This window comes from Haemaphysalis longicornis, unplaced genomic scaffold, assembly GCF_048455015.1.
Source record: "Haemaphysalis longicornis isolate Haplotype H1 unplaced genomic scaffold, Haemaphysalis longicornis Haplotype H1 scaffold_1, whole genome shotgun sequence".
Classification (NCBI taxonomy): Eukaryota; Metazoa; Arthropoda; class Arachnida; order Ixodida; family Ixodidae; genus Haemaphysalis; species Haemaphysalis longicornis.
Window position 1 is genome coordinate 471,268,607 of NW_027526203.1, and position 18,542 is coordinate 471,287,148.

Below are 18,542 nucleotides of genomic sequence, written 5' to 3' on the forward strand. Positions count from 1 at the left end.
CTCGTGTAATGGAGTTCAAAGCCGAGTCCATGGGCCACCCCGCTGCCAAGCTATGGACACGCAGCGGGAGCGAGAGAATGGCCTGTCCCCGCCCATGCGCCATTGCGGACTGGGAAAGCCGGCTCCTGTTACGCGCTGTCTCCGGTCCTCCGCCGAGGATGGGATAATGTCGTCCGCCAGCGCAGTCATCACCTGGAACGACCTTTTGCGCAAGGATCCGTGCCCTATGAATGCCGCCTATTTGAGAAGAGCTCGTCGACTCGGAAGCAGCCATTTGCAGGAAACGGGCCGTGACAGCTGAGCCGTTTTGGCCGGTGCAGGATTTACCGGTGCGCCGCATGCAGAGGCTGCCGTAGTTTCTCGCTCAGTTATCGCGTACTTAGCTTTGCAGGAACCTCTGCATGCCCCCCCCCCTCCCCCTTTTCCGGTTATTTTCTCCTTCACTAAATCAGAGCAGCCTTGTGTAAAGGACCACGCGCGCGCATGTCCCGGTAATGGAGCGGACATTAGGCGACGTCTACAGCACGCTCTATAGCATCGACGCGGATGTCAGCACCAATTGCCCTACCCTCACCCCCCCTTCCACACCCCTTGCCGCTCTTTTGGGTGAGCCCATGCGTACCCGTGCGAGATACCAGGGCCGCGTGCCTTCGCGATATCATCTTCGCCGTCGTAGGACACACGCACGTTGCCCACTGCCAGAATGACGCGTTGCATTGTGTAATGCAACGCGTCATTACGGCAGTGGGCAATGTGCGTGTGTCGTCGGCACGCAGAAGAGAGAATCGGCGCAACACTCACGTCACGCCCCTGATGTGACGTAGGTGTTGCGTCTGTTGCGCTGTCATATGTTGATTTCGCCAGCCGAGAGGGCAAGGGGGACAGTTGTCACCTTTGCCAATGCGTCCTCTCCGTTTTCAGACTCAATAACGCATATTCAACAGCCGCGTCACATCAGGGAGGAGGTTTGCGCCGATCCTGAATCTCTTGCATGCGTAATCAAGCGAACGACAATTAAAATTTGGAGTCCGATATCTCGTAGCACAGACACGCTAGAAGAATTCTTCCAACTGAAACTCTGTATAAACACGACTACCTCTACCTTTTTCAATAAAACATACCCGCTTACTGCATTCAAGAAAAAGATAATAATTCAATTTTACTTAACTGGACTGTTCACAGGAATAATTATAATCTAACTTTGTGTCCCCCTGGCCATATAACTTATTTGCACAGGTGGTCTTTGCGTGCCCCCCAGTGACTAATTTTCCGAAAACCATAAAGCTTAATTGTGCCCACCCGTCATATTATGTTTGTAGCCACTGTTAAATGATATTTTCTACTCTGTAAGAACACGTCGTGTCCAGACACATAATCTGATGTGATTATTTACGTGTGCTGTCCAGCTTAGCCCCTCAGCACCTCCTGGAACCATGTGCACAAATAATTTTGTTGTTTAACTCAAACAATACAGCGTCCTCCAAAATTTGTTGCGGGAACAATGCCTAGGTAGGTCATTGGGGTCTTTCAAAACGTGAAGAACGAGCGAGGAAACACCTTTTATTTCTGGACAGGCTTAGTAGGGACGGTTGAGCCGCGGAAGCGCAGCCCTGGTGGGCCCGAGCCCTGCCGACCAGGGCGCACTGGGACTGGGCGTCCGATCGCGCGAGGGCAGAAGCCAGGAGTCAGAAGGGGGAGGTGAAGAGGGGAAGAGGAAGCAGGGTGGGGCAGTGCCAGATGTCGAAGGGGGGCACCTTCGTAGTCCCCGCAGTGTGGAAAAGCGGTAGTGGGAAAGAGAAATGGTGATATGTGGGTGAGGGAGTGCGCTTAGATCTGTCTCCAGAGTGCTGATTCTACGGGGGATAACGAGGGGTGAGCGTGTGGAAGCGTGGTGCGTGAAGGCCTGTGATGGGAGGTGATTTCACGGAAGGTGAGCAGTGGCTCTAGGTGAGGAGGGGGTTGGGAAGGGGGAAAGGGGGCTCTGTTTAGGGGTTCGGTGTATCAAAGCTCGGCCCACTTCATGCATGGGCCTTCTCCGCGCCGCCATAGCCCATATGGCCAGGAGTCCACAAAAGGGAGATGGTGTGTTCATGAGGGGGGGAGGGGGGATCATGATGCACAAACGTTTATTATAGAGCAAAGGGGTAAGGGAAGGGGGTGGGGTCAGCTTCCTATGTCCAGGAGGCCGCGATAGGACGCCGCGGTCACCGCTCGGTCGACCAGCATAGCTTGATCTTCCCGGTCGGAGCTGGTCAGCAACCTCTCCGACTGCTCACGGGAAGGGGTGGGGGCAAGGGCGTCCGCAGAACTTTTTGCAACGGGGGGCATCTATTAGTCGGGGAAGGGGGGGGGGGAGCAGAGCCATCTAGGTGGCTCTGGGGGGGGGGGGGGGTGGTATGGTTGGATAGCACCAAAAAGGCGCTTTTTGGGGTTACAATAATTACAAACAGCGAATTAGAATTAGACTTGGAGAATATACATTTAATTTTATAACCGAACGAAGAAATGTTCTTGCGGTAAGATTGCATAAATCTAGAATTTAGAAAAAAAACAACAAAACGTCAAACCTTTCACAATTGTTCGCTGTCTTCAATAGCCAGCACAGGCAGTCTGTTTCACTGCCTTCACATGACCAGCAATGTTTGTCAGTGCGACTCTTCGGTTTGCGGTCTCGGACTCACCGCGGAGAGACCGCGGGTAGTCCGAGGATTCCCCGAAGCCATAGGTATGCATAGGAAAATCGAGTGCCGGACTGCTTCTCGGGGAGTCCGTGGCGAGTCCGAGACTGTAAATCGAAGAGCCCAACTGTCTAAAGTGAAATGTTAACCGCAGTCCTGAAGGGCGTTCCATACGGATACGCAGGACCTGAGTGTGCTAATCATTTGAGTAGCGTGGATTGCTGGGCTAGTTGGTTCACGTCCATAATTAAAATAAATTTGCGCTAAAGGACGGAACAAAAAAGAGAACGTCGGTGTCATTCTCTCCCCTCTTCCGCCGTTCAGGGTAAAGTTATTTTAATTATGGGCCAACCAAGCTGTTCAACTTTTGTAGTGCATAAAAATATCCCAATCTCCAAGGGGGGGCACTTGCCCCCCCTTGCCCCCCCCTTCCGGAAACCCATGGGTGGGGGTCAGTCGGGGAGGTAGGGGTGGAGAGTGCGGGCATTCAATGGCAAGATGGAAAGTGTCTAGTGGGGTATTACATGGTTGACAGGTTTCCGGGTAGAGCGTTGGAGCAATGTGGTGAAGTTGTGCACAGTTGTAGTAAGTATCAGTTTGTAGGCGTCGCCAGGTGTATGCTTGGGCGTGCGTGAGGGAAGGGTGTGGCGGAGGATATTTGTAGCGGAGGTGCCTGAAGTGGGTGATAATGGCTTCAGTGGAGGCCAGGGAGTCGGTGGTGATGTCTTCCGTGGCTGACCATTCGGATGCTGAGGATACCCGGTTGTGCATCTCGCGGGCTGCAGCATGGGCTGCTTCATTCCCCAGCAGGCCGGTGTGGGCACGGGTCCATATTATTATTATGAATAGTTGAGGGGGAAGCTTTTGCAGAAGGAGAATAGCTGCGAGAGGAGCTTGTCCACGACGGTAGTGTAGGCATGCCCTGAGTGAGTCCGTAACAATCGTGAGGGGGTGTTCACTGCGGTGCGTGGTAGCGGCATGAGCTAAGGCGATGGATACAGCGGTAGTCGTGGAGATTCCGCGATACGTGGCAGCAGTCATCGTGGTACCCGTAGAGTCGAGAGCCACAATTGTGGTACGCCGGTCATGGTGAGTACACGCAATATCTGTATATCGGACGTGTGGATCCCTGTGAAGTCTTCTTTGTAGCGTTCGGACATGAGCTAGTCTTCTGCCCCTGTTCTGTCTTGGGTGCATGTCCCTCAGGATAGGGGCGATGTGAATTCGTTGATGCACAGAAATGGGGATCGGGTGGGGCGTGTCCTGAGCTTTTGGGGTGTCATGTCCCAGAAGACCGAGCAGGTGTCGTCCTGTTGGAGTAAGTTGAAGGCAATGGATTTTAGTCGTGCATTGTGCTTCAAGAAGCTCCGCAACCGTATTGTGAGTACCCAATTCGAGGAGTCTGTGTGGGCGTTAAGGTGGGCAGATAAAGGGCCGTTTTGTAGGCTTCCCGTACTAATATGTCAACTTTTCTCAATTCGGCGGGTTTGAGTGCAACATACGGCGTATGAGCTTGCAGGATTCATTCTCTTTTAGCCCTGCATGTTGGTGGCTTACTCGTTGTATTAAATGAGTAACCTTGGCGCATGTTGTGTTGAGTTGAGGGATAAGGGCGGCACCACAGCCATCGTGATGGAAAGGAACGCCGAGAATACGTAAAGTAGGCACTTGGGGGATAGAAGTGTTTTGGATTTTCAGATTAGGATTTATTGGGGGTTCAGGAAATCTACCTCGTGTGCGCGAGCGAACCATCAGTACTTCAGACTTCTACGCTTGACAGCGAAGCCCTCGTGGTATGAGATACTTATTGAGGGTGTTTATGGCTTGCTGTATGGTGTCTTGTTGGACTCCGTCTGACCCTTCAGTTGTCCACAGCGTGATGTCGTCGGCATAGAAGGTAGGGTGAAGGTCTGGAATGTGGTCGAGCTCTACGGGTAGATGAAGTAAAGCAGTATTAAAGAGGAGGGTTGAAATTACGGCGCCCTGGGGTGTGCTGCGCGCACGCATGTCGAATAGGGGGGTCGAGTGCGGGCCGAGCCGAAGTGTGGCCGTTCAGTTGTGGAGGAAAGCCTTAACATAGTTGAACGTTCGATGGCCGCAGTGGGTAGCGGCGAGATTGTCCAGAATTGCCGAATGGTAAACGTTACCAAATGCTCCCTGCACGTCGAGACTCATGATCATTTTAGGATGGCTGCGGCTAAGGGATTGGATTACTTTCTCGTTGAATTGTAGCAGCATGTCTTGAGTGGATAATCCGGTACGAAAGCCAAAGGATACTGTCCGGTTGTTTCGAGGTGCGTGGTGAGACGTCTATGAACCAAGTGCTCAAAAATTTTTCATTTTCCCAACACAAGACGTAAGAGAGATAATTCGGAGATTGTTAAGTCCTAGGGGTTTGTGGGGTTTCGGTATGAGGATGATGTCCGATCTTTTCCAGTGTTCAGGCAGAGTTCCGGCTTCTTAATGTTGATTGAAGAGGTCAAGCAGGGCTTGTATGGTTTCGTCGTGGAGATTTCGGAGTAGTCGGTTGGTTATTCGATCGTGTCCAGGGGCGCTGTTGCGTTTTAACATTTGTAGTACCTGATGGAGTTCTTCGATGGTGAACGGGGAATCTAGCTCTGTATTGTCATTCCCAGTATACTGCTTAGAATCATTTGGTGGTGGGTTTGGGATCTGTGGCCAAAGATGTTCCGTCGAACTGATTGTAGGAGTTCCTCAGGTGATAAGTCTGAGGTTTGTATCAGTCGGTGAATTTGGTTGGAAGTAACGGTGCGCGTCTGTTCTTTGTCGATAAGAAAGCGCAGTATGTGCCATGTTTTCTTTGTGCTTAGCGTACCTTGAAGCTGGTTGTAGAAATATGCCCAGTTCTGTTTCTGCAAGGTTTTGGAGGAGTCTTGGGCTTGTTGGTTTAGGGAAGCAATACGTTGGTTTAGGCGTTTGTTGTGCTTTTGTTTACGCCACCGCCTAGTAAGACTCTGTCTGGCTTCCCAAATATGGAGGAGATGCGGCTCTGCTTCCTCCACCTCGTGGGGATGGGCAGCGCGGATGGCGGCTGAGGTAGAGGGGGTTGGGCTGTGGTTTACTGCTGCTGTGACGTATGTATGGCGGGGTTGCTGTTCTGCAGCATCAACGTATACCAAGTCCGAGGATGGGAGGGGGTGTTTGGCCTGGTATTGTGCTCCCGCCAGGCGACGGTTTGTGTAAAAAATGGGGTGCATGTGGCGGGGGATGGGCAGGGGATAGAGAACCTCTCGATATTCTGGAGTGATGAGGAGGCGTGGGGAGTAGTGGATGGGCGAGTTACTTTTGAGGGAGAATAGAAGCGTAAAAACACAAGACGCTAGCGGAAGAAAAAGACATGACGACGCTGTATGTACTCACAACTAATTTTATTGACACACCCGCCGCGATGGCTCAGTGGTGAAGGCGTTGCGCAGCTGAGCACGAGCACGCGGGTTCGATTCCCGGCCGCGGCGGCCGTTTTCCTGATGGAGGCGAACAGCAAAAACGCCCGTGTGTACGAGATTTCGGCGGACGTTAAAGATCCCCGGGTGGTTTAAATTACTCTGGAGCCCTCCGTTACGGCGCGACTCATCGCCTACGTTGCGTCGGCTCGTTAAACACTACAATCAATCAAACGAATTTTATTGAAACAACATCACCCCATAAGTACGACAACCCAAACCCGCGTGCCCACACATCATGACGCGCAGCAGATTATATATATCCCAAAATGACCGATCCAAAACCCAAAATTCTTTCTCATGCAATGCTAACGACGGTTCACTAGTGCACAAATCACCTCTTTTTCTGATGGGGAATGCCTTGAGGATTTCCCTAGTCCGCTGATTTCCATGAGCCGAAAGGATGGTGGTATCTTGAAACAGAGGAACGCACCCGTGTTCAGAACAATGCCGGGTGATATGTGAACACGTCGTAGGTTTTAGTGAGTTTTCGTGTTCTAGTAATCTAATATTAATACAACGACCGGTATGACCGACATAAAGGTGACCACAGTCAAAAGAAGTTTGATAGATAACACCACTCGACGAACGGGGACCTATGCTTGACAGTACAGCTTTTCTTTTTGACTCCGAGATCAGCTTGCCCCGATCTTCTTTCTACGTGACCACAAATTTTTCCCATCTTATTGGGGGCTGAAAGACAAAACGGCTAGCTACATTCATGAGACTATGTGACAATTTCTGCTTATACGGAATTACAGCAACCTTTTTTTTCGCAAGGTTCACCATCCCTGGGTCCTTCGGGGGCGAATTCTTTTATCCGCCTGACAAGTATTAGCTGAAATTGTAACATAGCCTCAGGAATGCAGCTAGCCGTTTTGGAGTAAATGTTTTTTCAGCCCCCAATAAGATGGAAAAAATTTGTGGTCACGTAGAAAGAAGATTGGCGGAAGCTTATCTCGGAGGAAAAAAGAAAAGCTGTACTCTCAAACATAGGTCCCCGATCGTCGAGTGTAAAATGGGTGTTATCTATCAAATTCCTTTTAACTGTGGTTACGTTTATGTCGGTCAGACCGGTCATTGTATTAATATTAGATTATTAGAACACAAAAACTCACTAAAACATAAGACGTATTCGCATATCACTCGGCATTGTTCTGAACACGGGTGCGTTCCTCTGTTTCAAGATACCACCATCCTTTCGGCTCATGGAAATCAGCGAACTAGGGAAATCATCAAGGCATTCCCCATCAGAAAAAGAGGTGATTTGTGCATTAGTGAACCGTCGATAGCACTGCATGAGAAATAATTTTGGTTTTTGGATCCGTCAGTTTGAGATATGTATAATCTGCTGCGTGTCATAATGTGTGGGCACGCGGGTTTGGGTTGTAGTACTCATGTGGCGATGTGGTTTCAATAAAATTAGTTGTGAGTACAGCGTCGTCCTGTCATCTTCTTACGCTAGTGTCTGTGTTTTTACGCTGTTATTCGAAGATGTTCAACCAATACCAACTCGCCCAAATGTCGATCATTCTGCAGAATAGGAGCGTTCTGTCGGTGTGATTCTATCAACTCTAAAGGTGTGTTAAACGTGCCCGTGTGGAGGAGGGCGTCGGAAGGAGCGCCGGGGGGTATCTGTAGCGTTCGGCGATATAGTGCGCGTTGTATGGCCTCGGTTCGTGTGAGTTCGGTGCGGGTGATGGCGAGATATGGTAGATTATACGTGAAACGTGGGGGTGAAAAAGGCGCGGGTAATCTCAAGCAATGTGACTCCCGATGGTCATGTCCTCGCGTGGTGACGCGCCGTAGGAGTCCCGATATTTGGTCTGTGGGTGGTCTTGAGTAGGTGGATGGTGTGTGTGTTTAGTCGATTTTGTTGGATAGTAAGCCCTAGTATTTTAATCTGGTTTGCTAATGGTATGGCAAGCCCGACAAAGCGAGAGAGGTTGAGTGTCCATTGTTTGGGTGGGTGGGTGGGTGGGAGTAGAAGGAGCTGGGTAGTCAGTCCTGCTGCCGCCGCTGTCGCTGTGATTGTTGTGGCCGCTAGTTGTAGTATGTGTTCAATATGCGCTTCGATTCCTCGTCACGTGCATACTGTGATGTTGAGGATGTATAGTAAGTTGAGGAAGTATAGTATGGTTCGGGCCAAATCGTTGGCGATAGGTTTTATGAAAGTGTGGGGAGGGAAAGTGCCGTTTAGCTCCACAATATCAGCCGTAAGATTGCGGTGAACCAATCATGCTATTTCTGATTGTTGTGGAGTGTCTTGTATCCCGTGCATTTGACGTTAGGTCCCGGACCTTGCAGAGCTATGATAGGGGAGGGGGGTTGTGGCGTGATGGTCAATTTATTTTGTGAGAAATGCGCGTTTGGACCTAAGCCTCAGCTTTTCCACTGCAAAATACCTATTTCTTTAGGGGTTGATCGAATCCTCATGGGTAAAAAGAAGTTGTGGCGGCGAGCGTTGGAGATATAGGGGTATGCACTCGACGAAGAAATTCTCCGTGTGGCTCCTAGGAGTGCGCGCCACGTGACTTCTACGTCACGGTTTCTCTCCGGCGCACCGCTCCGATCGGATATCGGAGCTTCTGCTCGCGAGCTACAAACGATCCGACGCTTTGGGGCGGAGGCGGCGGGTTTTCGTCTGCTCGTCGGGTGGCTGGCCGCGACTCAAATTCTAGGGCGGTTACAGACACTATTTTTATTGCATTTTATTACACTAGACGCGAAAATGCGCCGCGCACACGACAGACGCACTGCGGGAGCCGCGTATGCCACCAGCACGGTCGCTGGGCGAGCGGCTGCCGCGGCCCCGAAGTGGCGCAGGCCGGCTCAGGTTGCTCGAGCGATAGCTTGTTATCGCTCCCCAAAGCGCAAACAAAGCTGCACGTACGAGAAAGGGGGTAATGATGTAGTGGCAAATTGCATGAAAAAGTCGTCATCTGTGCCGCTTGCGAGGCCGGCAATCGAATATTCGGCGCAGTGTTAAGCCTAACATCTGTATGTGGGCCTGTGGGCGGACCGGTCGGCTGCTCCGAGTGTGTCTCCCCACCCACTGCCTCGCGCGTCTCGCGCCGTTCTCTACCCGTGGTAGCGCCTGAATCGCGTCCACGGCCAATTTTTGAGCGGCTGACAAGATCAGTACGTAGGGGCTTTAGCAGAAATTGCCGCCGTCGCGGGATCGGCGGTGCTACGGCAGCTCAGCTTCAGAGATAGGCGACTGTAAACAGTGATGTCCGTCCGACAGTCGCATCCTCCGTGTGAGCGAAGGAGCTGGCCTCGCGAAAGCCCGCCTGTGGTGACGTCACGATATTCCTCGCATTTCTCCGCTGAAAGGCTCCGTCTTGCGAATACCTCTTACAGGGCCATATTGGGGATGCTGAGTTGCATGTGGGACATTTGCGAGGAGAGGTTCTCTGCAGCTTTATGGAGGACGGTGATGATGGATGCTGGGTCTATAAGTGGTTTCCAAAAATTGGATGCCAGAACTAAGTTGTGGAATGCAGGGGGGGGGGGCGGGGCGGAGAGGGCTCGGTGGCCTGGCGCTTTGCCGGTGGTGCATTCGTAGGAAGGTGATTTAGCTCCTGTTTGAGTTGGCTGCTTTCAGTTCGGAGTAACTGTCGATTGGCTTTGCTGGTAACGCTTTCTGTCAGGGTGGTTTGGTGTTGAGGGAGCAAGAGCGGGGGGAAGTGCTGCGGGGGAGATGGAGGAGTACGGAGGGGTGTGCTACCTCGCGCTCTCACCTGGACGTAGGTTTGGGTTGCAGAGTCTTGAGCAACGGGGTGCCCTGCCGATGTCCGTGGGAGTGGCTTGGTAGCGGGCATGAAAGTGAACGGCTGGGAGTGGGGTCCCAAGTTTTGTTTGTAAGGTTGGCTGGTCAGGTTAGCCATCTTCGTAGACGAGTGATTGCCCCGGGGTGCCGAAAACTCTGGATTGTCGTGGTCCACAATGATTCGGCGGTGGGTGTTTGCGGGTCTTCAGTACCGCTGTGGGTAGGCTGGGCCGCCCGTTGGTTGAGGGCCGGCGCACATTATGCTGCGAGGGTGGTACGTATGTTGCGAGGAAGTGTTGAGAGTGCCGCATATGTTGCAGCGATTGTCGACTGCCGGAGAGGGGCATAGGTCGGCCCGGTGTACAACGCTCCAGCAGCGCGGGCAGGCTTCAGTATTGTGCTTCAGAGGAGCGCAGCGTAGTGTTACCATGGGGTATCGTATCCAATAAGCAACCCTGGATCCATTGAAGGTAACCTTTGTGAGTGTAGAGGAGCCCATGAACCGCATCGAGGATGTGAAGATGGGGTTAAAGTGTATCAGGTCGCTGAAGACGTCATCAGCGTTCCTGTTCAAAGGAAGACCGAATACTACCCCAATAACTGAGTTTGCTGGTGCCGCCACGTGTGTTGCAAGGGGGTATAGCTGGTTGTTGATATGGATATTGTAGAGCGCCGCATTTTGACGGGCGCGGTCCTCCAGAGGAGTGGTGATCACAACGAAGTTGGGACGCAGATGTAGCCTGATTTGATCTTGTGAGTGAGGAAGAAGGAAGGCTTGGGTTTGCAGGTGGTTGACCACGGTGAGGGGATCGTGGGGGTTCACGTCCAATCCGCCTCGGGGTCGAAAGACAATCTTGATGTCTCCTGGCGGAAGTGGGGCTGGTGGCGGTGCCGATCGTAAGTGGTTGCATCGTGGTGTGCGGCGGGGGAAGAGCGTTGAGGATCGGTGGCAGTTGGGGTTCGAAGTGCTCATTGGCGTCGGCGTACTTCTATCCACCAGTTGACGTCTGTGGTAGTGGTGGATGTACCGGGAAGGTCTATATCGCCTTCGGCTGGGGTGTCCATGGGGTCACCTAGGGTGTCCGCCAGTGGAGCGTGTTGCTGTGAGGATAGGGGGACCGGAGCGTCAGGTAAAGTGGTCGTCTCGGAGCTGTGCATGGCCGACGTGGGACCCCCCGCTGGACGCCGGCTGCGGCGCTGGCTCTGGCGAAGACGAGCACGAGCACGCCCGGCGGCGAGTGCGGTGTGCCGATAGGCAAAGTGGCGGGTTATGCCTAGCGTGGCGAGCTCACCCGTAGGAAAAAGTACTTGTCTACTTTCGTCTCAGCCGAAAGTAGCCGGAGCATGAAGGTCTCGGTGTCAGACGAAATCGGCAGTTATAAGGCGTTGACTGACACCAAAATCAGACCGGGGCAAGGTTGGAGTCCGTGGTAACGGCAAGGTAAAAGCTCATTTTGGGTGCGCCATAACTGCATGGCCGCCTGGTGGCCATCTTAAAACGTCAAAAGGTGCCGTTTGTGTGCTAATGGTTGTGGTAAAGCGTTTTTTTTTCTTTTAAAAACGAGCTAAATCCACCTAAAGCGAATTTGAGAAAAATGCAAAACCTTGTTACCGGACCTAAATGCAGCGCTGTCAAAGCTATTATATGCTCAGTTTTACATGTCAGCGAGGGGAAGTTTATGGCCACAAGTAATTAAAAATTATGCAGTGAATTTGAGCCAAATATGGGGATGATAAGTTTGGATCTGGCTCACATTGAAGCAACACTCAAGTTGATGCATCATTATTATGAAAACTTTATTTAAATTGACTTTCAAGAATGTTGCGCTTCAATTATGGCGGAAGAGGCATTAAACATATGAATACGGCTTTAAGAACCGTAGAACTATACATGGAGAGCAGACGAGCCCTCTTGGCGCCATTTGCAGGTCTTTTCGATTCTTCCATATAATTTTCGTGGGCACGCCTGAAGACACTCACGAATTAATCAAGCTCTTCATTGCCTTGCCATGAATTTCCAAAATGCTAGTCTGCTCGTATCTGCTTCTTCACCTTAATGAAGTAGTTCGTTCCCACAGAGGGGGGAGATTTGCAAGGGCTTGAAAGCGGGGGCTATTTAGTTCAGTACTAAAATGATAAATATGAAAGTAAAAGAATAATTTAACCAGAGTTACTCCGTAGGGACATGGGAGACGAGATGATGTGATTGCTTCACATCTCTCAGTTTCATTTCGTTCACTTCTTCTTGAGTTCACTTCGTCGTCGACATTTGGGGACAGGTCTTTTGCCGACCTCATAACTGCCGTGTGAGTTGATGATAAGCCAGCTCCGAAAAGAAGAAAAAAAACTTCTAAAAACAGTCACGAAACGCTGAACAGTCGTGCCAGACGAAAGCTTCCATTAGGCAAATAAATTTGGCTCAGTATGATCTATGAAACAGTTGGATCTGGCTCATTTTTGATATGAACTGCGATCTGCGTACACGTTTGCAGGGCGTTATCTCAGCTGTTTTCTTGCCACCTGTTTTTAGGGGAAATTTGCCACGTTTTTCTTGTCACGGCTTAGTTTTGTTTTCTGGATCTGGCTCATTTCGAAAAAAAAAAACGCCTCATATAATGTCATTATTTGACTTTGTTGTAAACTCCAGCTTCTCCGCTATACAGGAATCTTTAGTTATTTGCCAGTTCAGTTCTGGCCCAGGTTCGACGTGCCGAAAAGTATCGGCTCGGGCTGTCGTTTAGAGCCGACAGAAATACCGGTCTGGTTTGGAGTTTCGGTTCCGGCTCGATTCGGTTTCGACGACGTGATCGAAGATCATTGTTTTGTTTGAGTTTTGCGCCTAGGCCGGTCCGTATCAATCCGAAGCCAGCGCTGTTATCGCTAGTGAGCTAGACGGCTATGATAACGCGCGGCATGTGTGTGCGAGCGTTCGTAACGGTACGCTGCACCCCCACCGAACGTAACGCAAAGCGAATCGCGGTCGCTGACGGTCCCGATCGTTCCCTTCGCAGGTTCCTCCACAATGAACCTGAGCAGCCTGGCCGACCTGAACCTGACTTTGTACTCGGGCGCATTCAACTTCAGCCTGGGCCGCGCCCTGGACATCCTGCAGCAGCACTATCGCAGCGACCGCGTGTTCTCCGGCTCGACCGAGGCTGGCATCGTGGCCGCCTACGTGTTCCTCATCACGTCGGGCGTCTTCTGCAACCTGCTGGTGTCCGGAGTGATCCTGTCGCACGCCAAAGTGCGCACCAACCGCAACCTGTTCGTGGTCAACCTGAGCGTGTCGGACACGGCGCTGTGCCTCTTCTGCATGCCGTTCACGGTGTACTCGCTGACGCGCAAGACCTGGCCCCTGGGTGAGCTACTCTGCAAGCTGGTGCCCTGCTTCCAGAGTGCCACCGTCTTCGTGTCGGCGGCCACCGTGTCGGCGATCGCGTTCGACCGCCACCAGACCGTGGTGGCGGTGAACGTGCAGCGGCCAGAGGACAGCCGCCGTCGCGTCGCCTGGTACATGGCCGCCATTTGGGTCTTCTCAGTGGCGCTGTCGCTGCCCATGTGCCTGTCGCAGAGCCTCCAGAAGGTGGGCCTGTCGCGCCGCTACATGTACGAGAAGTGCGTCGAGCAGTGGCCCTCGCCTGGAGCCAAGCAGCTGTACACGCTGGTCACGCTGCTCATCCAGTTCGTCATCCCCACCACGGCTCTCGTGGTCACCCACTTCCGCATCAAGTCGCACCTCAGCTGCTCGGCCGCCACGGCGTCGGGCGGCGCCTCGGCGCCCGACAAGCGCGGCTACTCGGAGCGCCTGCAACGCGAACTGCGACGCAACCGGCGCGCCACCATGGTTCTGCTCAACGTGTCCGTCGTGTTCGCCGTCTCTTGGCTTCCGTGGAATGCCATGAACCTGCTGACCGACTTTCACTTGGAAGGAATCTCGCCGCAGCGGCTGTACCTGATCTTCGCCGTGTGCCACATGGTGGCCATGAGCAGCGCCACCACCAACCCCATCATGTACGGCTGGCTCAACACCAACATTCGCCGCGAACTGCTCGGCGTGCGCAACCGGCTGGGGCTCGTGTTCAGCACCTTGCGCACCTCCAACAGCGAGAACAACCTGCACACGTCCATGGACGAGAACAGCCGTACGGCCGTCACTGTGGACAAGAGTCGTTTATGACGCGTCCCGCTCGGCGACCGGCGCCGCTCGTCGGCCGCCTCGTCAGTGTAGGCCTCCCCTCCAGACTGCCACGTGATTCGTGATTCAGTGGCACTGTTCTTGCGGTGACCATAGTGCCCAGGAGGTGGCGTGAACAGAAAAGGCTCCGCCCACAGCCGCCATAGGCTCCGTTCTGTTGTGATACTATGTCATCATCAACTCGACGGGTGTAACAAGCCCGACTTGTGTACTCCTACGCATGGGTTACATGAGGCTTTTTCTGGCGTATGTTGGGCCCACGCGCCCCGCCGATGTCAGAAATGGCACCTTGTAAGGAAGGTTGCACGATCCAGCTGTTCTGATGTGGCTTTGTGACGTTTCCGTGACCTTACTGTCGACCACCACCCTTTTGTCGTGTTTGAAATTAACCATTTACACGAAATGCGTGCTCCTTGTACAAATTGTAAAAAGAGTGTCCTGGCCCTACGTCTTTTTCGCGGGCAGCGTGTGCCCTGAGTTGTGCATGGAGGGCTGACCTCAGCCTGGCGACAAAAAGGACACTCAAGTGGTTTGCGAGTGTACTCTATACGTATATACTTTTGCTTTTTTTAATGAGGCACCATTTGAGAATGGCCATTATATAGAGCGTGGAGAGCAACCGAATGATAACTGATTCCTTTTTACATGCTCACTGTCGCAAACACCAAGTCAAACAGAAACGAAACGCGAAGTTCATGATATATCTTCGTACGTGACTATTGACTGTACTGTTGTGTGAGTGGTTGGCTCGAGTGAGTCGTTGGCCCGAAGCCAGCATCTACGAAAATATGTTGGCGTGAAATTCGTGCTTCAGCAGTTGCAAGAGAAGACGTGAAATGTTTTTTCAATGGTTGATCGCGCGACACTTTTGGACTTTGATTTGTCCTCGCCCTCGTTCTAGCTTACGGTGGCCATTGTTCCCATCTTTGACTGAGCAAGTGTGGAGTAGCCTATAAAGCGTACGAGAGCACAATACACATGTTCAGCTGTCCGTGTTCATGCTTTTTTGTTACACGGTACAAGTAGGACTACTAAGCTCTGATGTCTGAAGAGGTCATTTTGTTTAGCGTTAGAAATAAAACCAGAGCACCTTAAAGCCTTCATACCGAGAAGATTTTAGGAGCACTACTTCTAAGGTCCTTCGTTGGCCTACTGTTTGCAAGACGGCAACATAACATTAAGATTGGCCGGCGAAGAGCTTTGAGATTGGAAAAATTATATTCACGATAATTCCGAATGTCTAAATTTTCGCACTATTTGTACATCAAGCATATTCGATACCAGGCATCGTCACGAATAAAGTAGCCAATGGTTCGTCCACGCTTAACAATGTACGCCGCTATAAAAGAAAATAATTCTTAACCCCAACACAAAGCTTTAATCTAGCATTCTTTCCCTAACGCGAAACAGCCATCATGCCTTACGAAATGCGTTGCTGTGATCAGGAATCTCGACGTGAAACACTATCTTGAGAGTTATGTCAACTGTTTCCCGATCAGCACCGCGTCATGACAGGGTCAGCACCCGCACTGCTCACGACCATGTTGTGTTTTCGTTTTCTGGCATTTTTTTCGGCACGATTTAGATGGAACGCCTGGAACCAGAGAAACGGCCGTGGGCATAGTGCGCGACTAAACAACTCAGGCGAACACACGTGACAGACGCGTATGTACGCAGGCTATTACGTGCACCCCTCCATTTACGCGGCCCTTTTCTATTCCGGAGGCCTTCATTCGCGCCTTTCGTGACACGAGGTAGTCCGCACAGAGTCGACGTTGTTGATACCTGGACGAGTTCGCGACAGGCTAGTCTAATTCTCAACGGCGTCGACAGAGTGCGCCCACAGGAGCACGCGAAGGGTGAATTTCGACACTGGGGTAATCTTCAGAAAGCTGGCCTCACAAACAACACCGCGACGTATAGATTATAGATAATTCTTCATGTGGCTTAGTGGACGGCCCAGAGACGGAAGGGACGCCCAGAGACGTGTGACGCATGCTGCCTGTGCGTGTGTGTGTGTGCGTGTGTGTGTGTGTGTGTGTGTGTGTGTGTGTGTGCGTGTGCGTGTGCGTGTGCGTGTGCGTGTGTGTGTGTGTGTGTGTGCGTGCGTGCGTGCGTGCGTGTGCGTGTGCGTGTGCGTGTGTGTGTGTGTGTGTGTGTGTGTGTGTGTGTGTGTGTGTGTGTGTGTGTGTGTGTGTGTGTGTGTGTGTGTGTGTGTGTGTGTGTGCATATATGAAAATGTGGCAAGTTTATTCCGCTCTGAAATACAGGGGCTTTTCAAGCTACGCTTACTGTTATAAACGGGGCTACAATGCGAGAAAGCATGTACATATTCGAAACAAATTTCTGACAAGTTCATGTCACATGACAGTGCGGAGCGCTATCACTACTGGCCGCTAACCAGCTAAGCCATCCAAATACCTAGCGTAATCAACTAAATATCTAGATTACTTTGGCTTTGCTAGATGCTCGTTTCTGAGAATAAAGTTTCCATGCAGAACAGTAGAGCCAGTTCCTAATTTTTTCACCCTGGGAACACACTTTGTTCCACACCCACCGCGGAAGAAAGCGACGATCGTAACTGCACAATTGTTCATTGCAGATGTATTGGCTAAGCCATCGGAATTACGAAATTACTCATTTTTTGTCGATGAGACGTATTTTATCTAGAACGAAGGGGTCACCAACCACAAGGAGCTTTTGCTAATATATGCGTATTACGCTTTCTCAACCCCACTTCGGAATTGTGCCCCAGCGTTCGGCTCAAAACGTTTACGCCATTCTCTCACGACACGTGATGAGAAAAACATGAATTCTTAATGCGCAGCATTCTTCGCCGAGTACCTCCGCATCCAAAACCGCGTAACGCCCTGCATTTCCTCAAAAATGGAGATTTGGTGCAAGTAACACCCTTAATTGGTGGAATAGCGTAAATGGATATAATTGCTCGGGCAATATTTTGAAAAGCCGAAAAATAAGAAAAATAGAAAATTTCACACAAAAAATACCTGATAAAATAAAAAAAATATGCATCTTATACACCTCCCCCAAAAGCCGAAGAGCAAACGAAACGAGACCGCACAAGAACGACGTATAAAAGTAGCGTAAAGAGACCAATTCTGAAGCACGCCTTGCATCTTCGGGAAAAAAAATAGTTAGCGAAGTAAAGGCACTTAACCGCTTTAATGCTATAAATGTACATCATTGGCGAAAAGAAACAGAATCAAACTAAAAAAGAATAAAATAATGCGACGTCTTTCGCTACTCATGACCATTATTGGTTGGGTAAAGAACTCGTACTCTAAGCAAGCGGCACGAGAATGGTACGCCTTAGTAGATAATTCTCTGAATTTCTGCAGATTTTTGATGCCCTCGAACTCGCTATGTATTGGTTCGCTTAGAGTTTGTATAACTTCTGTTTTAACACAATACGACTGGCTCTCTTTCACGGTTATTATTTTATACGGGTGCTCACAATAAAGCTTCTGAATTAGACCGAATACTAAAGTTCAGGGAAAACCGGCTTTGAAACACGAGTCCATGATCCAATGGCTTTTTGCCTACACATAAAGTATACGAAGACTGCGAAGAGAACGCAGAACCACAGATAAACAACTAGCCAAGCTCTAACGGTTTGCCTTCTCGTCTTATCCCGAGAATGTGCGGAATTTAGACAATTTGCCAGCGCAGTGCTATTTCATGTCCGGTGCTTTAAAACGCAGTTTCACTTTTGATTTAACACTTTCCCGGTGTGTATGTTTATGAAATTGCCATGAATTTTTTTTCCTGCCCGTACTAAACCGCCTGGGTGGTGGTCCATCCTGCGCAACTGCGAGGTCATTGATGTGCTTTGCTAAGAAAAGCTCACAAAACTTACTAATTGAGTGCCGCAGTATTCACGCGATGTCCGACCCCATATATAGCACTGTTGTCTAGATGACAGGGCACTAGGTTTGCTTACCCTAGATTACTACGCAAAACAGTCATAGGCAGACACTTGTGAAGCGGCTGTATGGGAAGCACACTGGGAATCAGAAGGACCAAGGCACACTAAATCACTCGACCTTGCATTCAATGTATGCCCCTAAAATAACTGTGCCACATTTGAGCGCTAAAACTACTGCATCGGCGAGCCTGGGATCACTTAATTATAATCACTTTTAGTTCGCACTGGTGTGGTCTGAGCTTTAGGTGGCCACTGATCCTCACGCGTTTACCCGTGCACGCTTACCACTTTCAAATACATGGGTCTTCATTGGAAGCGTATAATAACGAAAACAACCGGCCTCGGCGGATCAGTGGCTAAGCCGTTGTGCTGCTGAGCCCGAGGACGCGGGTTCGATTCCAGGCCGCGGCGGCTTAGGCGCTTCATCGTCTAAACTGCTCTTTAACTTGCCGGGTTTGACTTATTTCTTATTACTAGTTCACAACCC

The 18,542-nt window shown here is 50.9% G+C and overlaps 1 protein-coding gene across 3 annotated transcripts in view; it reads left to right on the forward strand.

The window, feature by feature from the left end:
• The window catches only part of LOC144173652 (neuropeptide F receptor-like), a 590,379-nt gene extending 574,230 nt beyond the window's left edge, over positions 1-16,149 (forward strand). For all 3 annotated transcript variants that reach the window (XM_077701988.1, XM_077701996.1, XM_077702000.1), the window contains one exon: positions 12,926-16,149. In XM_077701988.1, the coding sequence (XP_077558114.1) occupies positions 12,937-14,091 (1,155 nt within the window). In that variant the 5' untranslated portion in view covers positions 12,926-12,936 and the 3' untranslated portion in view covers positions 14,092-16,149. The remainder of the gene's footprint in view (positions 1-12,925) is intronic.
• The last annotated feature ends 2,393 nt before the right edge of the window (positions 16,150-18,542 follow it).